The following is a 20,149-nucleotide window of genomic DNA, read 5'->3' as shown; positions in this document are numbered from 1 at the left end:
CCAAATAAATCTTCAAGCTCAATTCCTGCCAGGAAAACAAAACATTCTGGCAGACGATTTAAGTAGAAACCTTATGGATCCTCATGAGTGGAAACTAAATCCACAAACCTTCAGCATGATAGCAGAGAAATGGGGGAGCCCAGACATAGACCTGTTTGCCTCTCCTCAAAATTATCAACTGAAAAAATTCTGCACAAGGACTTATCCCGGACAAGCATGGAAAGTGGACGCCCTATCCTTCAGTTGGAAAAACGTATCAGTTTATGCCTTTCCTTCTCTGCCTCTTCTACCCAAGGTCCTCCTAAAAGTCAGACAAGAGAAGCCAAAGATGATATTAATTGCCCCGGACTGGCCCCACCAATACTGGTACCCAATCCTAAGGAACTTGTCTCAATACCCAGCTTGAACCTTGCCTCAAAAACCACAACTATTGTCCCAGCAAAACAATCAGATCCTGCTCAATCAACTACAGACTCTGAACCTGGCAGCATGACTAATCCTGTAATCATACAGATGACACCTCTCAGTATAGCTGTGATGGATGTCATTTTGGAAGCCAGAAGGCGAGTACTAGAAAATCAAAACCACGTCTAGCCTGAAAACGAACCTTTATTACCAAGTGTGTCAAAGCGCTTTTCGGCTTACAATAGTTAGCCTTCTTCAGAACAATAAAAAACAAAGTCCACCTACTTTTATATGCTAAAAAGGCGCCAAATTTCAACAATTAATACTTAATTAGACAGTTAAAATTTAAAAGGATACAAATATATATATCTTGCAATTGAGATGCACAACAATAGTAATTATTGGTAGACTCTAAAATGAACAATTGCAGTTATACAGAGGACCGCAAAAGTATATATATTTTCCTAAACTGACTAAAAATAAAAAATTATAAAATATATTACTTTATGGACTAACTCAAAAATAAACACGTATTGAAACATAAAACCTATAAAAATATTTATTCTACGTTATGTAAAAAGGGAAAAAAACAAGGGTCAGTTAAGAAAAATTATCTTGCCAAGCTTTTTAATTTCAACAGGACTCCTATTGAAAGGGCTTCATTTAGACAAGGAAAAGTACTTGCATTTAATTTATCTTGCCACTTCAATTCTAGTTCTAATAGTTTTAGAGAGAGTGGGCCACCCCTAAAATTACTTTCTAGTTTATCAATGACCAAAAATTTGAAAGAATGGTCTGTGAAATGTGGTCTGTGGTTTTCAGGCTAGACGTGGTTTTGGTTTTTGGTGTTACTAGTCTGTTTCCTGTGGAGTTTACTTTTTCTTAGTTTCATGGCGTTCCACCCGTCTTCACCTGTCTCACCGAACCTTTTGGGACCTCAGTTAAGTGAAACAACCGGTTCCACTAGTTCAACTGCTAAAGCTCATTCGATAGCTACTGAAAATACGAACTTTGGACTCCTTTTGGAGAAAATTGATGCACTATGTAAACGACTCGACCAGGTAGACTCTAATCAGAAACTTTTCAAAGACTTTATGTCTGCTAAAGCTACTGACTCGAATATGTCACACACAGACAATGTTACTTTAGCTACTGACCAGTCTTAACGGGAACCGTGGTTGTAACACTGTAAGCAACTCTGCGACTATTCCCTGCAATGACAGCACACCGCCACCAGGTCAAGGTTCACCAGCTACCATATCGCAAGCCAGTAGACAAAAGGATTTACTCACACATACACACTCGAATGGCGTTTCCCAGTCATCTGTTTTACCAGCTAACAGCACGCCTAACATTATTTCAGGGCAACGCACCTCTTTTACAACAATTAATAACTCGCCAAAGCTTTCCTCACTGATAAAGGACTCCTTTGTATTTGGGAGAAACCCGGCTGAACAAGTACGTCTTAATACCAACAACGGAGAACAAATACATGACAAAAACATTGCACCAGACATCGTAAGTAATTTAAAAACACTTGATAACCATTTATTGAAACTAAAAAAAGACACAACTTGAGATTGCTTATTTCAAGGAGTGTCTAAATGTTAATATAATACCCAAGGGTCTTCGTAGAATGCAATACCCTACGGGGCTGGAGAACAATTCTCCCTTTCACAAAGAACTTGTGCAGCTGTATGAACGACAGGGAGCAGATTTGCTTAACCTTATGATTAAGCATTATTCCATCTTTGTTAATGAATTGACTGATACTGTGCTTGACTTGGGCAAACTTGTAACTAGTGACTCTGAGTTTTACAGATACAAGTATGACTACTCTAGGTCTATAACGAGCATTGATAAACACCTGACTAAACTGCAAGCTAACAAGAATAGAAAACTTGAGAGAGACATTAAAGCATATAAAGAAGGCACAGCTTATCCTATTCCTTCTCCAGCTCAGTCTTGGCAACGTTTATCAGTTAGGAACGCTGTTCATAATGCTTGTGCTTCAACTGAATGTGCTAGTTGCAAATGTCCGTATTCTAAAGATATTACTGCTGACAATGTCGAGTTTGATAACAATTACTTGAATGATGAGGTAGAATTTCCAACCCTTAGAAGAAGTGAAAGGCTCCAGAATAGTTCAAAAAACAACTATAACTCTCATTCAAGGTTTATTAACACTAACAATTCCACTCCCTCTAATAGAATTTTAAATCAAGAATACAATGGTGCAAGACCTAAACAACAAACACCAACACATAACTTCAATACAAGGTCTAAAAATTTTCAATAGAGGAGGAAACCCGAGCTACTGAATTTTCAATTCAGGCAGAGTCCCCCTCCATTGATATACATGAACCCACTGTGGTTAGCCATCTTAATTGCGACACTAACGTTGTCTTGGACAACCTTGAGAACTCTTTGGCTTTACAAAAACCTAAGATTATGTTCAATAAAGGTAAAGATTTTAAAGTCTATAATTTTTCTTCTTGTCCATTATCACAAGACTTAGTTGAACTATTATCCAAAGGGCAAACATATGTTCCTCACATGAAATTTGATATTACGTCAGCTATCCTGGACCTTAAATTGTATACTAGAAAATTAAATTTTCAATACCTATTTGGTGATATCATGAATACAGGACCCCCACATAGTTTTCATATACCTAGTACATATAATCCACCACTACACCCCACTATACAAATGTTTGAGAGTGTTTGTGAATTAGACTTTAGATCTCTCGTTAAGGAGAGAATGAAGAGAACAACTAATACTGAAGAAAACGATCTAATTAAATTTGTCCATTCACAAAAAATCAGACTATGTAAGCCAGATAAAGGAGTTGGAATTGTAGTGTTTGACATCGATGACTATAACTGTAGGATGAGAGCTATGCTTGACAACGACTCCTACTCACAGAGCTCTAGGTCCGAGGTGAATAAAGCCTATAACTTAGTAAAAGCATGCATTAATGATTTATTTATTGAAGGGCACATTGACCAGGAATTACTAAACTACTTGTCCACTTCTTTTCCTATCTACCCGAGCTTCTTTGGGATTCCTAAGATTCATAAAGATTTATTTAATCCCCCTATGAGACCGTTGGTAGATGGAAGGGGATCACCACTATATGTTTGTGCGAAAGTTATCGACCTTATTTTACAGAAAGTAGTCATAAATGAAAAACAGGTTTGCAAAGACTCTTGGTCTTTTTTAGAACAGGTCAATACCCTCGAATTTGACGTCAATCACAACTTTTTAACGATTGACGTAAAAGATTTATACACTTGTATCCCACATACCATAGCTATCGAATGAGTAACACTTATGATGTACAAACATAAGGCTTCAAAAAAAGACATCTTTTTGGTGTCTGAATTGTTGGACCTAGTCCTTTCATACAAATTTTTCATCTTTGACTCATCATTTTTTATTCAGAAAATAGGTATTGCTATGGGTTCCCCTTGTGGAGCAAGTGCAGCAAATTTAGTGATGGCGTTTTGGGAATTTGACTTTGTTTTCAAATCAAAGTTGTACCTAGATACAGTTGTGTTTTACTCTAGTTACCTCGACGACATTTTTATGTTAATAAAAGGTAACGATTACACAGCCTCACTCCTAGTCGACTCCTTTAACACTTCGACTGAATTTTTGAAGTTTACTTACACGTTTGACAGCCACTCAGTTTCATATTTAGATATAAGGCTATCTAAAAATATCGAACTCAACAGTTATGTATCTAGAGTTTATCGTAAAGCTACATACTCGAACACATTTTTACACTACTCAAGTTGTCACCCCTTCCACCAAAAGAAGGCTGTCATTAAAGGGCAATTAGTAAGAGCGGCCCGGATTGTTACTCTCGATTTTGAATTCGATGAAGAATGCTTATTTTTAAAGGAAGCCTTTTCTAAAAGAGAGTACCCGGTGGAGCTCTTAGAAGAGATTATAGCCGAGGTGAAAATAAAGAGAGAAAATAACATCTTTAGACCTTTATTGGCTATTCAAGCCCAGTGTTTAGACAGTTCAAATAATATCAACTTGAGTAGTGAAGAGATCAATGTTGTTCAAATTAGTAACAAAACTAATAAAATTAATAAAGTTAAAAATAACAACCCTAACCGACCTATTTCTCTACAACATATATAAAATCTAGTTCCTCATGTATTAATATATTAAATAAAAATTGGAACTTGTTCAGAAATAATTTGTAAAATGGACAAAATAGGACACAGACCTAATGTTGTTTTCAAACGTGGTCGTAACTTAAAAGACACCTTGAAGTTTCAAGTTGATTTGTTGAGGAAGTCGACTGGGATGTTCAAGTTGATTTGTTGAGGAAGTCGACTGGGATGTTCAAATGTGAGGCTTGTAATATGTGTAAACACGTTTCAGTTAATAACTCCTTTATAATAGAGGGGGTTACATACAAACTACGCAACAAGTATAATTGCAATTCTAAAGACATCATCTATTTAGCTAAGTGTAATTGTTGTCCTGCCTTCTATGTGGGAAAAACTGAGCGGAGACTCAGAGATAGAATCTATGAACATATGTACGCTATTTCCCACAAGAAGACTGACAACGCACTCGCCAAACATATTACTTCTTTCACAGACCATTCTTTCAAATTTTTGGTCATTGATAAACTAGAAAGTAATTTTAGGGGTGGCCCACACTCTTTAAAACTATTAGAACTAGAATTGAAGTGGCAAGTTAAATTAAATGCAAGTACTTTTCTTGGTCTAAATGAAGCCCTTTCAATAGGAGTCCTGTTGAAATTAAAAAGCTTGGCGAGATAATTTTTCTTAATTGACCATTGTTTTTTCCCTTTTTACATAACATAGAATAAATATTTTTATAGGTTTTATGTTTCAATACGTGTTTATTTTTGAGTTGGTCCATAAAGTAATATATTTTATAATTTTTAATTTTTTTCAGTTTAGGAAAATATATATACTTTTGCGGTCCTCTGTATAACTGCAATTGTTCATTTTAGAGTCTACCAATAATTACTATTGTTGTGCATCTCAATTGCAAGATATATATATTTGTATCCTTTTAAATTTTAACTGTCTAAGTATTAATTGTTGAAATTTGGCGCCTTTTTAGCATATAGAAGTAGGTGGACTTTGTTTTTTATTGTTCTGAAGAAGGCTAACTATTGTAAGCCGAAAAGCGCTTTGACACACTTGGTAATAAAGGTTCGTTTTCAGGCTAGACGTGGTTTTGGTTTTTGGTGTTACTAGTCTGTTTCCTGTGGAGTTTACTTTTTCCTAGTACTAGAAAATCTTATGCTGACAAATGGAAGAGATTCTGTGCTTGGAATCAAGCACAAGGAACTGATGCATCAGAACCGCATATTCCTCAGATATTACAATACTTAACTGAGATGCTGGACAAAGGCCTATCTTTCTCATCAATCAAAATCCATGCCTCTGCCATTTCGGCTCATTACAGTACAGAGCCACCAGTCTTTTCTCATCCTTTACTAAAGCAGTATCTTAGAGGAGCCAAAAATTTAAGGCCTCCTAGAAGATCACCATTGCCAGCATGGGACCTCAATTATGTGTTGGAAAAGCTCACCCTGCCTCCCTTTGAACCAGCTGCTACCGCTGATCTAAAGTTCTTATCATGGAAGACAGCTCTGCTACTAGGAATTACTTAAGCAAGAAGAGTTTCAGAGCTACAGGCCCTCATGGCTGTAGAGCCTTTTATCATATTTTACCCAGACAGGGTGTCTCTGAGGACAAATCCTACTTTTATGCCTAAGGTTGTTTCCAGTGTGGCTCTTAACCAAGCAATTTATCTGCCAACTTTTTATCCAAATCTGCATAACAAAGGGGAGAGAATTCTGCATTCCTTGGACGTACACAGACAGCTAAGATTCTACTTGAGCAGGACTAAAGCTCTAAGAAAAAATGAGCAATTACTAGTGTCATATGCTGAAGGATCAGAAAGAAAGGCTATTTCAAAGCAGACTGTTTCAAAGTGGATAAGCCACTGCATCCGTTTCTGCTACTTACACCATGGCAAACCTCTGCCCAAGGGCATTAGGTCTCACTCCACCAGGGCTGCAGCTACTTCATCAGCCTTTCTCAGAGGAGTACCAACCAAGGACATTCTAGAGGCTGCTATTTGGAGTTCTGTTCGCACCTTTACAAAGCATTACCATTTGCCTCTCTGCTCTAAGTCCAGGGCAGGCTTTGCCACTGCATTGCTTCAGGGCCTTATAGCCTCACCTAATGCTGTTCAGCTCCAGCCTCCCAACCATAGCTTTGGGATTCTACCCAAATGTAATGACTGCAACAGTGAAACACGAAGAACATAGTACAGTTGTGTACACTTACCATAAATGTAGATGTTAGAGTGCATTCACTGTTGCAGTCCAGGTTACCTTCCCGCCATCCCCCTGTCATTCTACAGTTTATCTTTCCTTCTCTCTCTTCTGCAACCTATATGGAGTATTTGCTTGCAGATGAAGGTAAAGTTTATATTGATGCATGTATGTATATATATATATATATATATATCTATATAAAAATGTTAAGAATATTGCTACCTATTTGGGGGCACCTGACATCGGGGGCAAGAAAAGCTAAAGAAAATGGTGTTGGCTGCATGTTTTATACCCCCGACGTCATGGAAGAGAAGACAGCAACTGACTCAGGACCCAAAACTTTGGAATTCATGCCGACTGAGGGCAACCTGCCAGGAGAGTACCCAAATGTAATGACTGCAACAGTGAATACACTCGAACATCTACATTTATGGTAAGTGTACACAACTGTATTTTGTGTACACTTACATAAATGTAGATGTTCGAGTGTATTCACTGTTGCAGTCCTGGTTTCCCTTCCTCCACCCCCACTTCTTTCTCTGTCTCCTTAAAAGGAACTTTTTGGTGTTTACTTTCTACTGGTGGGGTTCTTCCACCATATCCTGGCTCCCACTTGGGGGCTCCTGACAGGGCAAGACAAACTGATGTAATGGCGTTGGCTGCCTTTCTTTATACTACTGACGACCTGACGTCAAGTCCTGAAGCGACAGCAACCGGCGCAGAAGTACTAAGCCTCTGGTATTCGGGCCGGCCAAGGGATAAGCCAGGGCTAACCTGGCAGGGATAACCCAAATATGATGACTGCAACAGTGAATACATTCAAACATCTACATTTATGGTAAGTGTACACAACTGTACTTTCAGAGTAATGGTGAGTGTGGAAGAGAGGTGAAGAAGAGAATATAGCCAGGGTGAAATGTGTGGAGAAGAGTGTCAGGAGTGATTTGTGACAGACTGGTACCAGTAAGAGTGAAAGAGAAGGTCTACAAGAGGGTAGTGAGACCAGCTATGTTGTATGGTTGGAGACGGTGGCATAGACAAAAAGGCAGGAGTCAGAGCTGGACATGGCAAAGTTAAAGATGTTAAGATTTTCACTGGGTGTGAAGAGGATGGACAGGATTTAGGAATCAGTATATTAGAGGGTCAGCTCAGGTAGGACGGTTTGGAGACAAAGCCAGAGAGATGGGATTGCATTGGTTTGGACATGTGCTGAGGGGGGTTGCTGGGTATATTGGGAAAAGGATGCTAAGGATGGAGCTGCCAGGTAAGAGGGAAGGAAGACCTAAGATAAGGATTATGGATGTGTTGAGAGAGGACATGCAGGTGGTTGGAGTGACAGGGCAAGGTGCAGAGGACAGGAAGAAATGGAAACAGATGATCCACTGTGGCGACCCCTAATGGGAACAGCCGAAAGAACAAGAAGAAGTAGAATGTGTTGGATGTACTGGTTTTACTTTTGTGGTTTATGAATAAATCTATCAAAATTTTACAACTATTCATGTTCTGGCTGCTTGACTATGCAAGCACACTTGTGTTCAGTTTGTTTCAGCAAACTAACCAGAGCCACCAGGCAAGACTGGAAGCTGAATAGAAAAATCTTCCAGACTGGGAGGCAAAAACGATGCCTCTTCCATTGATGGTAATTTACCAAGTTGAAAGAATCTTTTTGATGCCTTTGTAAGGAAATATGAGCATTGAACACCTTTTCCATTCCTTGGGGGGCATAACTCCTTTACACCTTCACTCTTTCCCTTTCCAAGTCCCCAAGGTGCTGTAAATGGGCAGACCTGGCAAAACTGGGTGAGGTATTTCCTGTGTGACCAAGACAGCTGTTGTTTTTTTAGCTGGTGAAGCTCGACAAGAAGTGACTACAGCACATCTCTGCTCCAAAAAGATCTGCATCATGTTGGCATAGGAGGAAGGGGGATTGGTACACCCAAATCTTAAGACCTTAAGGTTGGCTGCTTGGATATTCTATAAAGTCAATACCATTTAAGGGTCAGTATTCCAGGGCCATACTTTGCATAATGCAGGAGGCCAGAAAATGTAGTACTAGAAAATTTTATTGGAGTATATTTAGGAAGATGGTCCACATAGAGGGTAAAGAGCCAAGAATGTTTGCAGTACCCTGTGAAAGACGCTTCCAAAATGACATGTCTTGTTGGTGCATCTGTTAAAGTGCTTCTTCTTAGAGCCATTGCTGTACATCTCCTTCTGGAATGCCTCCCCCCATACTCTTAAGCCACTGTGAAACATTTTCTGAAAGGAATACTGCACATGACAATTCTCAGAAAGTCTGTGATTTTCCATACCACCTAAATATTGGGGATGAAAAATGAGGTTTGGTCTTGTTTGAACCAAACCTCTTGGTGTTGCTCAAGTTGCTATCCTGGTCGAGTGTGTTCTTGGTGGCTGTCACCACAACTGGAAGAATTTTTAAACTGCATGCCCTCATGGGTAAAGAGAACTACCATGTTTTGTAGAGTGAGTGAGATGTTGGGCCAGCTCACCTCCAATCTGAAGATGGTGTCTCAGATGGCATGGATTTAAGGTATGCCAATTGCCTGTCGTTTATCCAAACCCATAATGAAGTATCATGTGTTACATTTGTTGGATATGCATATGCAAGTTCTAAACTATATAGTATGAGTAACATAGTAAGAGTAAAGGAAATTAGGCATTTAGATCACATTTTTGTGAGGTAGGGAGAGCAGACCATTTTTCTAAGCAAGTACTTTGTGAATTGGTGACCAACTGCATTATTCTGTGTGTGTAATGGAAAAGCTTTAGAGGGGCTTTTGAGATCCCCTTTAATCCAGGGTGGCAGCCACCACCTTCTTTAGTAATGTGTTAGTACAGATTGTTTGGGAGGCAGCCACTTAGACGTTTGTGTACACCTTTTCCACTCACTACATGCTGGCTTACCACTCCAGGACAAAGGGAGGATTTACTTCTGCAGTCCTACATGATGTACTGGCCATCATGTAGTGATGGAAACTGCCTTTTTTAGTACTTTTCCAAGGGATATGTAATCCTACTGCAGCAGTGATTCCTACAGTGATCATATTACCGTTGTGTGAGTCTACTTACCATAGTGGTATATGCTCTAGTAGCAGGACCGCTGTTTCAGTGTAAGGTTTCATTTTCCTTCCTCAACTGAGTGTTGTTTCTAGCACATTGGATACTTGGGAGGTCTAGTAAGGTGTTAAGTTACCCCCTACGGTAGGTATTTGATTCTGCATTAAAAAGAGAAAAGGGAAGCTTATATTCGGTATGAATTCTACTGGCATCAGGTCCCACCCCCACCCCATCTTCTTTTTCTCTAGCAAACATATCTAAAAACTGATAGACTCAGGTCCCAAAGGGCCTTACAGATTCTGGGCTAGGGGAATTATATTCCTCTAGCCAAGGCATCCTTGGATGTCTGCTGTTCAAAAAAAAGAACTGAAAATGGCTCCCCCTTCTAGCTTGCCATCAGGTTGACATGTTGAACTGGGGAAGGAATCCAACTTTAATGTTGGAATGTTTGCAGTGGCTCTGGATTTCATACTGGAAAGGAATGTGCCCACTTGTATTTTCCTAGCAGCAGTGATCCTACTTGTCAAATATTTAATATTATGATAAGCTCACGCAGGTGTACTTTATGAACAAGATTTTTCATTTTCTAACATTTGTGTGCTGTTTTCTTTCACTGTTACAGTTTGGGAGTGCTGATCAGAAGCTTGCCCTGGCAACACGTATTCGTGGACATGTTTTACCTCTGGCCTTGCAGATGTATGGCTGCCGTGTTATTCAGAAAGCTTTAGAGTCGATCTCACCTGACCAGCAGGTAATTGTAAGTTAGAGCAACTTTTGTATTTTTCTTTTATGTTATTGCTTAAGTTACTTGTACATCATTTCAGAAAATTTTGGAAGATTGCAGTATTTTATGTCATTTAGAAAATACCATATTACATTTGCATGAAATCATAATTTAGGGTTTTGTAGATCAAAAAACCTAGATGAGGTTGGTTGCTTTTTAAAAAAAAAAAAAAACTTGCAAAACATTCTCAGATTTTCCATTTTTAGTTGTAAAAACAAAATGAAAACTCCAGCAAAGTTAGAACTTCCACTGAGTGACCTCCCAAACCTCTTGTATCAGAGGCACATGAGTTATATGCAAATGATCCTTATAAACATCAGGTGTTTTTTTAGTGGTAAAGATTTTATTTCTCATTGTGCCATGACATCTTAGTTTGACTGCTTGCTTAGGAAGACTTTGTTCCTGATTTCAAGACTGCAGATCATTTTGTTCCTAGTGTATTTTTTCAGGTATTTTCTGGGATAGACCTGTTGCAAGTTGGAGGCAAATAAATGAAATGATGGCTGCTGTATCTGAACTAGCAGTGGTGAGTGATGAAAATGCGATTTAAAGTAGAGGAGGGTCTAGCTGCCATTAGAGTTGTAATAATAAAATCAGTAAGGAGCCAAGCAACTGGAGTTAAAGGAAAAATAAGAAGCCATGAGAACATCCAGTGTTGAACATTAGATTACTGTTGCAGTAGTCTATGATCTTTCTATTACATCTGCCAAGGATATGACTTTTCAAATGCAAGGATACCTTCCATGTCTCGAACTGCCAGGAGCTCAAGCAGAGCTCCATAGCAAAGGCAAAATGCTAAAAGCTTCAGAGCTTTCTTGCTGCCAAAGTGTGCGCCTTCTGCAGGCTTTGTGGGCCTGCAGATCAGCTAGCAGTCCTTCAAGACTGACCCAATAAGTCCTGTAGGGAAAAAAACTTCCACTGTTTAGTTCTGAAGAAAGTGTTTTTTTTTTTCTCTGAATTTATTGCTTGGACTGGGAAGCTTATTTTGACTGTCATCCTTGTCTGAATAGTTCTTAATGCATTGAATGCTTGTGATAACATTTTATGTAAAGTCTGTTTTAAGTTTTACTTGCTTACTGTTATAGTATGCATGTGTTAGGGGCAAGAACTAGTGCCTATGGGAACAGTCACTGGTTTAGCAGCTCTGTCATGGTCCTCTACATGTTCTTTGAAGCTTCCTTCATGGCTAGACCTATAGAGCAGCTATCGGTCTACTTTGTTCTTCCCTCCCCTGTCCACAAGCAAAAGAAAGGTGCCAGGTTGGCCCCAGTTTTTCCTCGGCCACCAGTGGGTGACTTCACTATGACCAGAATTGGCTTCTCGGACATATCATTTTCGCCCTGATCCCTCTAGTGTAGTACCTACAGCCACTAAAGATCAAGGGATAGACAGTCTTCCACAGCTTTAGGGTTGCCCTTCACAGGCAAGGGAAGGGAAAAAACTACTCTTCTAGTCTCAGGGAGGGGAGGAGAGGTGCATGAAAGTCTACTGCAGAGCAAGGAAAGGGCGCCTAAGCGCTGGGATAATGTGACTACTTTTGGTTTGTCCTTTTTCAGAGAATGTCTTGGGAAAAGAAAACAGAGGGAAAAAAATTGACGTCCTCTTTCTGTTTCAATATACGGGAAAGATTTAATGGGATCTTCTAGCAAATTAATTCCAGCTTTTGTGTAACTACTTCCTCTTCAAAAACAAAAGATGTCCTTCAAGGATGCATCTGCAGTCCTTACAAATGGGTTGTCCTGTCGTCAGGCAGCCCTTCGGTCGGCCGGATTCCAAAGTCTGGGTCTGGCCTCGGCTGATGTCGCACTTCACCCGACGTCATAGCTGCAGTTATTCGGGTATAAAGGTATCAGCCGACGCCATCTTCCTCAGTCTTTCTTGCCGCGTGGCGCCCGAAGCAGAAGCTGTTCGCAAGTGCCGGTCGGTCAGAACCAGAGATTACTACTACCGAAGACTTCTAAAAAGCTAAGTACCCCGTTGGGGACTCTTTCTTGCCTCAGCCGATGTCAAAAAAAGTGAATAACTGTTTATCTTGTGGGAAACAAATACCTCATAAAGATTTCCACTCTTACTGCTTACCTTGTTTAGGCCCAGACCACGACGTAGCAGCTTGTCTAGCCTGTGCTTCTTTCAACCGACGGACGCTTAGACGTCGGTCGGAATTTGCTGAGGAGTTTTTCGGCTCCGCTTTTGCTTACATTATGCCGTCGGATACTCCGACTATGCAAATATCTAAAAAGCGCAGGGAAAAGGACCGACACTCGCGGTCCGCGGTTTCGGCCGAAACAGCGGTTAAGCCAACCGCGAGTGTCTCTGTTTCGGCTGAAACAGAGTCCACGGTTCTTCCTTCGGCCGAAAGCTTACCTCCTACTGAGGCCTCATCCAGCATGGTTGAATCTGCTACTGAAATCCCACCCGCTCTTGCAGGTTCTCAGGATTTATCTGATACTATCCCTTTGGATATTTCTACCCCTGCACGTGGAGCTGCTAGGCCACCTGCAACCATGTCGATTAAGGCCTTTGCCAGGGCTAAAGCAGCAAAATCTACCAAAACTGTGCCTGCTAAGACCCCCTCTCACAGGCCTAGCTCTAGGTCACAAATGCTTAGTCTAGCAGAGGATCTCATTTCTTTGATCCGGGGATCCCAACCACACCCAGACAGGGCCTCTCACCCACCTCCAGAGAAGAGGCCTAGAGTAGAGCCCCCTGAGCCAGTTTCTACAGATAACTCCTGATGAATCAGATAATTCTAACCCTCCAGAGGGCCCTTTTTCTCCTTATGAAGACTCTGATGCTGAAGAGTCCATTCCTTCTGCCTCTCCGCCTGAGGAATTTTCTTTTGGGGAAACCTTGCATGCTATGAAAAAACAATTTCAATGGCAGGGCCAGGATTTTTCAGACTCTAGGAAAAGGCTTAGAACCTTTTTGCATTTGCCACAGCATAGGCCTTTAGCCATTCCTCCAGTACTTACTGTTGTGGATGATGCATTTAATGATGCTTGTACTGCTCCTGATTCTCTTCCTCCGGCCCCTGCTAAGCCCGATAGGTACTACAGGGTTCCGGACACACATTATCATTTGTATAAGGCTCCATTTGCAGATCCCGAAACTATCTCCCAGGGACCTAAGGCTGTAGCAGCTACCTCTGCCAAAAACCCCCTCCCCTCTGAAAGGGAATCTAGGGCCTTAGAGAGATGGGGTAAAAAAGTTTACACTTCTGCTACTCTTTCAACTAGGGCCTTGAACTGTCAATTCCACATGATTCAGTATCAAGAATTTATGTTAGACCAGTTAACTAAAAAGCTGTCTTCGGATGAACCATTAGACAAAAAATCTGTTCAGGAAATGGTACATAACATTCAGCAGGTCAGTAATCATTCCTTAAAATGCGGCTATGATGCACTGGAGGCTTCCTTTAGATCAGCCATGACTGGTACAGTGATCAGAAGACATGCATGGTTAAAAGAGCAGTCCTTACCAGACCATGTTAAATCAAAGCTCCTAGATGCTCCCATGGATAAGCTCAATTTGTTTGGCTCCCCTGCACAGCAGGTGCTGAAGAAGGTGGAAGAGAAAGCAAAATCTGTCCAGACAGTCAAGGATTTCTTGCAGGTCCAACCTCCAAGGTTTAGCAGGAACTGGCCTTCCAAGAATTGGTCCTTTCCAGACACCTCCAGAGCCCAGAGAGGCAGGAATAGGCGCTCAAGAGGCAGGGGTCAATCCAGAGGTGCCTACAGGGGACGCCAGTGGCAGGCTAACAACCAGCGAGGTACAGCCACAGATCCAGCCACCACCACTACCACAGGACAATCACAGTGACTTGGCTCTGGCACCGCCTACCAGGGAACAACTAGAAGCACCCTTAGGTGGGAAGCTAGCCTTATTTTCAGTAAACTGGCATTACATCACAGGAGACAAGTGGATTTTACAGACAATAGACCAAGGTTACAGGTTTCACTTCCATACTCTACCAAGGAAGAGAGGAATGCCAAACCTACCTCCAAATCAAAAGGCAGAAGCTCTAAAACAAATAACTCACTTACTAAGGATGAGAGCTGTAGAAAAGGTCCCATCTATGGAACAAGGACAAGGATTTTACTCCAGACTCTTCCTGGTACCAAGAAAAGAAAACCAATGGAGACCTATTCTCGACCTGTCCGCTTTAAACACATACCTCATTGTCCCAAAATTCAAAATGCTGATCCTACAGCAACTTCTTCCCATGTTGGGCAAGGAGTCTTGGCTGGTAGCTCTAGATCTCAAGGAGGCATACCTGCACGTCCCCATACGGCCAAATTGCAGAAGATACCTCAGATTTCTTGCAGGATCAGAGCATTATCAATTCTCAGCATTGCCCTTTGGCTTATCTACTGCGCCCAGAGTGTTCACGAAATGCCTGGCATCAATAATTGCTCATTGCAGGCTTCAGGGAATTCAAATCTACCCTTACCTGGACGACTGCCTGTTACAAGCGGACAACAAAAACAAGTTAACAAAAGACTTGAAAAGGGTCATTCATCTACTGCAAGCCCTGGGATACACAGTCAATATAAAAAAGTCAAGGCTGATACCATCCCAAAGGATAACCTTCTTGGGTGCAGAGCTGGACACATCAAAACAAATGGCATTCCTAACAGTAGAAAAACAGGAGCAACTCCCACTCTACTTCTTGGCATTAACAAAGCAGAACCAGCTAACAGCAAGAAAAGTCCTGCAAGCCCTGGGTTACATGGCATCCTGCATAATATTGATTCCACATGCCAGACTGCATATGAGAAAGTTACAGTGGTACCTAAGCAATTTATGGTCTCAGCACAAGCACAGCCTAGAAACCCAAATTCCAATAATTCCATGCCTGAAGCAAGAATTCCAATGGTGGGCTCAGGCCTGTCAATCAAACAAAGGACTGCCCTTCCACAGCACTCAACCAAGCCAGACCATCACAACGGACGCCTCAGACCTCGGTTGGGGGGGCGCACATTCTGGACAAGTGCATACAAGGCTTATGGACTCAAGACCAGCTGCACCTACACATAAATCAAAAGGAAATGCTGGCAGTAAAACTGGCAATTCAGACATTCAGACCATTTCTTCGACAGGGTCAACTGTTAAGGACGGACAACACCACAGTTATGTGGTACATCAACAAACAGGGAGGCACACATTCATACCCTCTATGCCGGATGGCAATGGACCTCTGGAATGTGGCCCTGAGCTTCAACATTCAGTTACAAGCAATTTTTGTGCCAGGAAAAGAAAATATACTAGCAGACATCCTAAGCAGAACTACCACGGATGCCCACGAATGGATGCTGCATCCGGACATCTTCAAAACCATTACAGGGAAATGGGGACTCCCAGAAATAGACTTATTTGCATCCCCACACAATCACCAACTGAAGAAATTCTGCACGAGGACGTACCACCCACTTGCTTGGAAAGTGGACTCCCTATCTTTCAGTTGGAAAAACCTGACAGCATATGCATTCCCACCTCTTCCTTTGATGCACAAGGTGCTATTGAAGATCAAAGAAGACCGTCCAAGGATCATCCTGATAGCTCCAGACTGGCCAAGGCAACATTGGTACCCATTACTGAGGAGTATGTCTCGGGAACAAATATGGCCTCTGCCCCTAGTTCCCTTACTGTTAACACAGAACAACTTCAAAACCCTGCATCCAAACCTGAAAACACTGCAGCTGACTGCCTGGAACATTGCATAAGACCAAATAATTCAGATTTATCTCAAAGGGTTAAAGACATTATCTTGGAGGCTCGCAGACCCTCAACAAGAAAAAATTATTCAGCAAAATGGAAAAGGTATCTCATTTGGAGTACTGCAAAAGAAGAAAATGTGTCACTGGTAAACATAGCTAACATCCTGGAATACTTGGCAGAGCTCTTCCACAATGGCCTGTCCTATTCTTCCATTAAGATTCATGCATCAGCTATTTCAGCAGACTACGACTTGGATCCTCCAGTCTTCTCACATTCTCTGCTCAGGCAGTTTCTGAGAGGAATTAAAAATGTAAAACCACCTAGAAAGCCACCATTGCCAGCATGGGACTTGAACTTTGTGCTAGAAAAGTTGACACTCCCTCCTTTCGAGCCAGCAGCAACAGCAGAACTACAGTACTTATCATGGAAAACTGCTTTCCTGCTTGCAATCACTTCAGCAAGAAGGGTATCTGAGCTACAGGCATTAATGGCAGTACAGCCCTTCCTGATCTTCCATCAAGATAGTGTGTCCATGAGAACTAATCCTACTTTTATGCCAAAGGTGGTCTCCAGGGTATCTTTAAATCAAGCTATCCACCTACCTACATTCTTCCCCAACCCACAGAACAGGGAGAAAGACTGTTGCATACCTTGGATGTACATAGACAATTACGTTACTACCTGGACAGGACCAAGAGCAATAGAAAAACTGACCAGCTACTGGTAGCATATGCAACAGGAATGGAAGGAAAAGCAATTTCAAAACAGACAATCTCTAAGTGGATAGGAAATTGCATTAGATTTTGTTACTCTTACCATGGGAAGAAAACTCCAGAAAACATCAGACCTCACTCTACAAGGGCTACAGCCACTACCACAGCTTTTGTACGAGGAGTGGCTACCAAAGACATTTTAGAGGCTGCTACTTGGAGCTCCGTGCATACATTTGCCAAGCATTATAATTTACCCTTATACTCCAGATCCCGAGCAGGTTTTGCCACTGCTGTTTTGCAAGGGATCTTAACTGCACCATAATCTTATTACTCCTCCTCCCCCAGTTTGGCTATGGTATTCTACCCATTTGTAAGGACTGCAGATGCATCCTTGAAGGACATAGTACAGTTTTGTACCTACCATAAATGTAGATGTCCGATAGGCATGCATCTGCAGTCAGGATTACCCACCCTCCTTCCCCTCTGAGGTACTCCTAGGGTATTTACCCATCTTCTAGCTAGCTGGGGGAATCTATTATGGTGTATTTGTTTGTATATATGTATATACATGTTTATTTTTATTTGCTCTATCTTATTTGCTCTATCTTATTTGGAAACTTTTGCAATTATCCAAATTTAGCCTTCCTAGAGGGCACCTGGCATCTGGGGCAAGAAACACTGAGGAAGATGGCGTTGGCTGATACCGTTATACCCGAATAACTGCAGCTATGACGTCGGGTGAAGTGCGACATCAGCCGAGGCCAGACCCAGACTTTGGAATCCGGCCGACCGAAGGGCTGCCTGACGACAGGACAACCCATTTGTAAGGACTGCAGATGCATGCCTATCGGACATCTACATTTATGGTAGGTACAAAACTGTACTTTCCTTCTCTCTGACTCATATTTTCAGTTAGATGAGGAGGGATTAGAGAGAATGTTGTGCTATGAGATTTGCTGTCACTCTAAAACTTCTGATTCTTAGGATAGTGTTGCTTCAGATTTCCCTCCAAAGCTCTTTCTTTGTCTGAAACTTTGTCTAAAATGAAAGTTTTTTTTTTTCTAGTGGGATCAGAATTAAGTTCCTGAAGCCAAACGAATATATAATTTTTTGCATTTGGATGATGTTCATCGTGCATACAGCTGCAGTCATAACAGATGGGTTCTCCGGCCGTCAGGCGGGTCCTCGGTCGGCCAAATTCCAAAGTCTAGGTCCGGCGTCGGTTGTCGTTGCTTCTTCCCTGACGTCAGTGCGACAGGGGTATAAAAGAACCAGCCAACGCCATTTTCTTCAGTCTTTCTTGCCGCGCGGTGTCCGAAGCAGAAGCAGTTTGCAAGTGCCGGTCGGCCAGCTCCTGAAATTACGAAAATTTTGCAACCGAAGTCTTCTTGAAAGCTAAGTACCCCGTTGGGGAAACTTTTCTTGCCTCAGACCGATGTCAGACAAAGTTAATAATTGTATTTCATGTGGGAAGCAAATACCGCATAAGGATTTTCATTCCCTCTGCATTCCTTGCTTAGGCCCAGACCACAACGTCTCGGTCTGTTGTTTTTGTGCTACATTCAATAAACGCACCATTAATCGTCGGGCGGAGTTCGCCCAGCACTATTTTGGCAAAAAATGTAACTATATTATGTCGGATACTCCGACTTCAGTTTTGTCTAAAAAATGCAAAGTTAAGGACCGACACACGAGGTCGGCGGCCTCTACCGACACCACGCCAAAGCCGACTACAGGTGGTCCGGTTCTCAGTGAGGTGCCTACGCAGCCCCTGCCTACCGACGACACTTCATTGGCGGTGTCTTCTGTGCCCGAGGTCGCAGGCTCCTCGGCCCACACCCCGACTACAGATACCGAAGCCACTCTTCGTGGTGAATCTCAAAATGTAGACAGGTCTGCCTCCTCTCAAGGTGTCTTCAGACCTTCCTCTTCTTTTTCCATCAAGGCTTTCACTAAGTCTAAAACAGCCATGCATGCTAAGAGACAAGCTACACAGGGCCCTTCTCCAGGCCCCATGCCTAAAAAACAGATGCTTAAAATGGCTGAGGATTTAATTACTCTTATCAGGGGTTCTCAACCCCCCCCCCCCCGGACAAAAGGCAATCCCCCTCCTCTGACCAGGCCTCCATTATTTCAGAGCACTCTGGTGAACAGGAACATTCTTACTCCCCTTTTGAAGATTCTGATGCAGAGGAGTCCATTCCCTCTGTCTCCCCACCCAGAGGATTACTCATTTGGGGAAACCTTGCATACCTTAAGGGAACACTTCCACTGGGAAGGCCAAGAGTACTCAGATTCCAAGAAAAGGCTTAGGGATTTTCTCTTGCTACCTCAGCACAGGCCTCTGGCTATACCTCCTGTCTTAGACATACTAGATGATGTGTACTCGGAGGCCTGCCTTAACCCGGATTCTTTACCTCTAGCCCCAGTCAAGCCTGACAGGTACTACCGGGTTCCTGACTCACACCAATTTTTATGCAAAAGCCATGCGGCTGACCCAGAAACTATCTCACAGGGCCCCAAGGGAATTAAGGCCTCCACTGCTAAAAATCCATTACCTTCCGAGAGAGATTCCAGATCCTTAGAAAGGTGGGGAAAAAAGGTATACACCTCGGCCACCTTAACAATGAGGGCATTGAACTGCCAGTTCCATATGCTAAAGTACCAACAGTTTCTGTTATCACAGTTGAGAAGTAAAATGTCACAACCTGAACAACCAGACTTGAAGGAGTTGCAGGATTTGATGCATAGTGCAGAACAAGTGGGTAAACATACCTTGCAATGTGTTTTTTATGCTCTAGAGGCCTCATGTAGAGCTGCTGTTACAGGATCAGTCATACATCGACATGCCTGGCTCAAGGAGCAAACCTTACCAGATCATGTCAAAGCTAAATTACTAGATGCCCCTCTACAAAAGGATGTATTATTTGGTGTTAAAGCTGAGGAGGTATTAAAGAAAATGGAGGAAAAGGCTGAATCAATGCAAACAGTGAAAGATTTTCTACAGGTACAACCTCCACGTTTCAGTAGAAATTGGCCTTCCAAAAATTGGTCCTTTCCAGCCAAGGACAGAGCCCCAAAGAGGTAGATACAGGCACCCGA

At 42.0% G+C, this 20,149-nt stretch overlaps 1 protein-coding gene across 7 annotated transcripts in view; it reads left to right on the top strand.

The window, feature by feature from the left end:
• Positions 1-20,149, top strand: part of PUM2 (pumilio RNA binding family member 2) — a 4,949,642-nt gene that overhangs the window by 3,124,492 nt on the left and 1,805,001 nt on the right. For 4 of the 7 annotated variants that reach the window (XM_044067585.1, XM_044067551.1, XM_044067566.1 and 1 more), the window contains exon 17: positions 10,455-10,589. In XM_044067585.1, coding sequence (XP_043923520.1) covers positions 10,455-10,589 — 135 coding nt within the window. The remainder of the gene's footprint in view (positions 1-10,454; positions 10,590-20,149) is intronic. The other 3 variants (XM_044067594.1, XM_044067576.1, XM_044067560.1) reach the window with 1 other exon arrangement.

Source organism: Protopterus annectens, chromosome 1.part0 (genome assembly GCF_019279795.1).
Source record: "Protopterus annectens isolate FY-2018-M chromosome 1.part0, PAN1.0, whole genome shotgun sequence".
Lineage (NCBI taxonomy): Eukaryota > Metazoa > Chordata > Ceratodontiformes > Protopteridae > Protopterus > Protopterus annectens.
The sequence above is the reverse complement of the archived record's forward strand: the minus strand, read 5'-3'. Positions and strand labels throughout refer to the sequence as shown.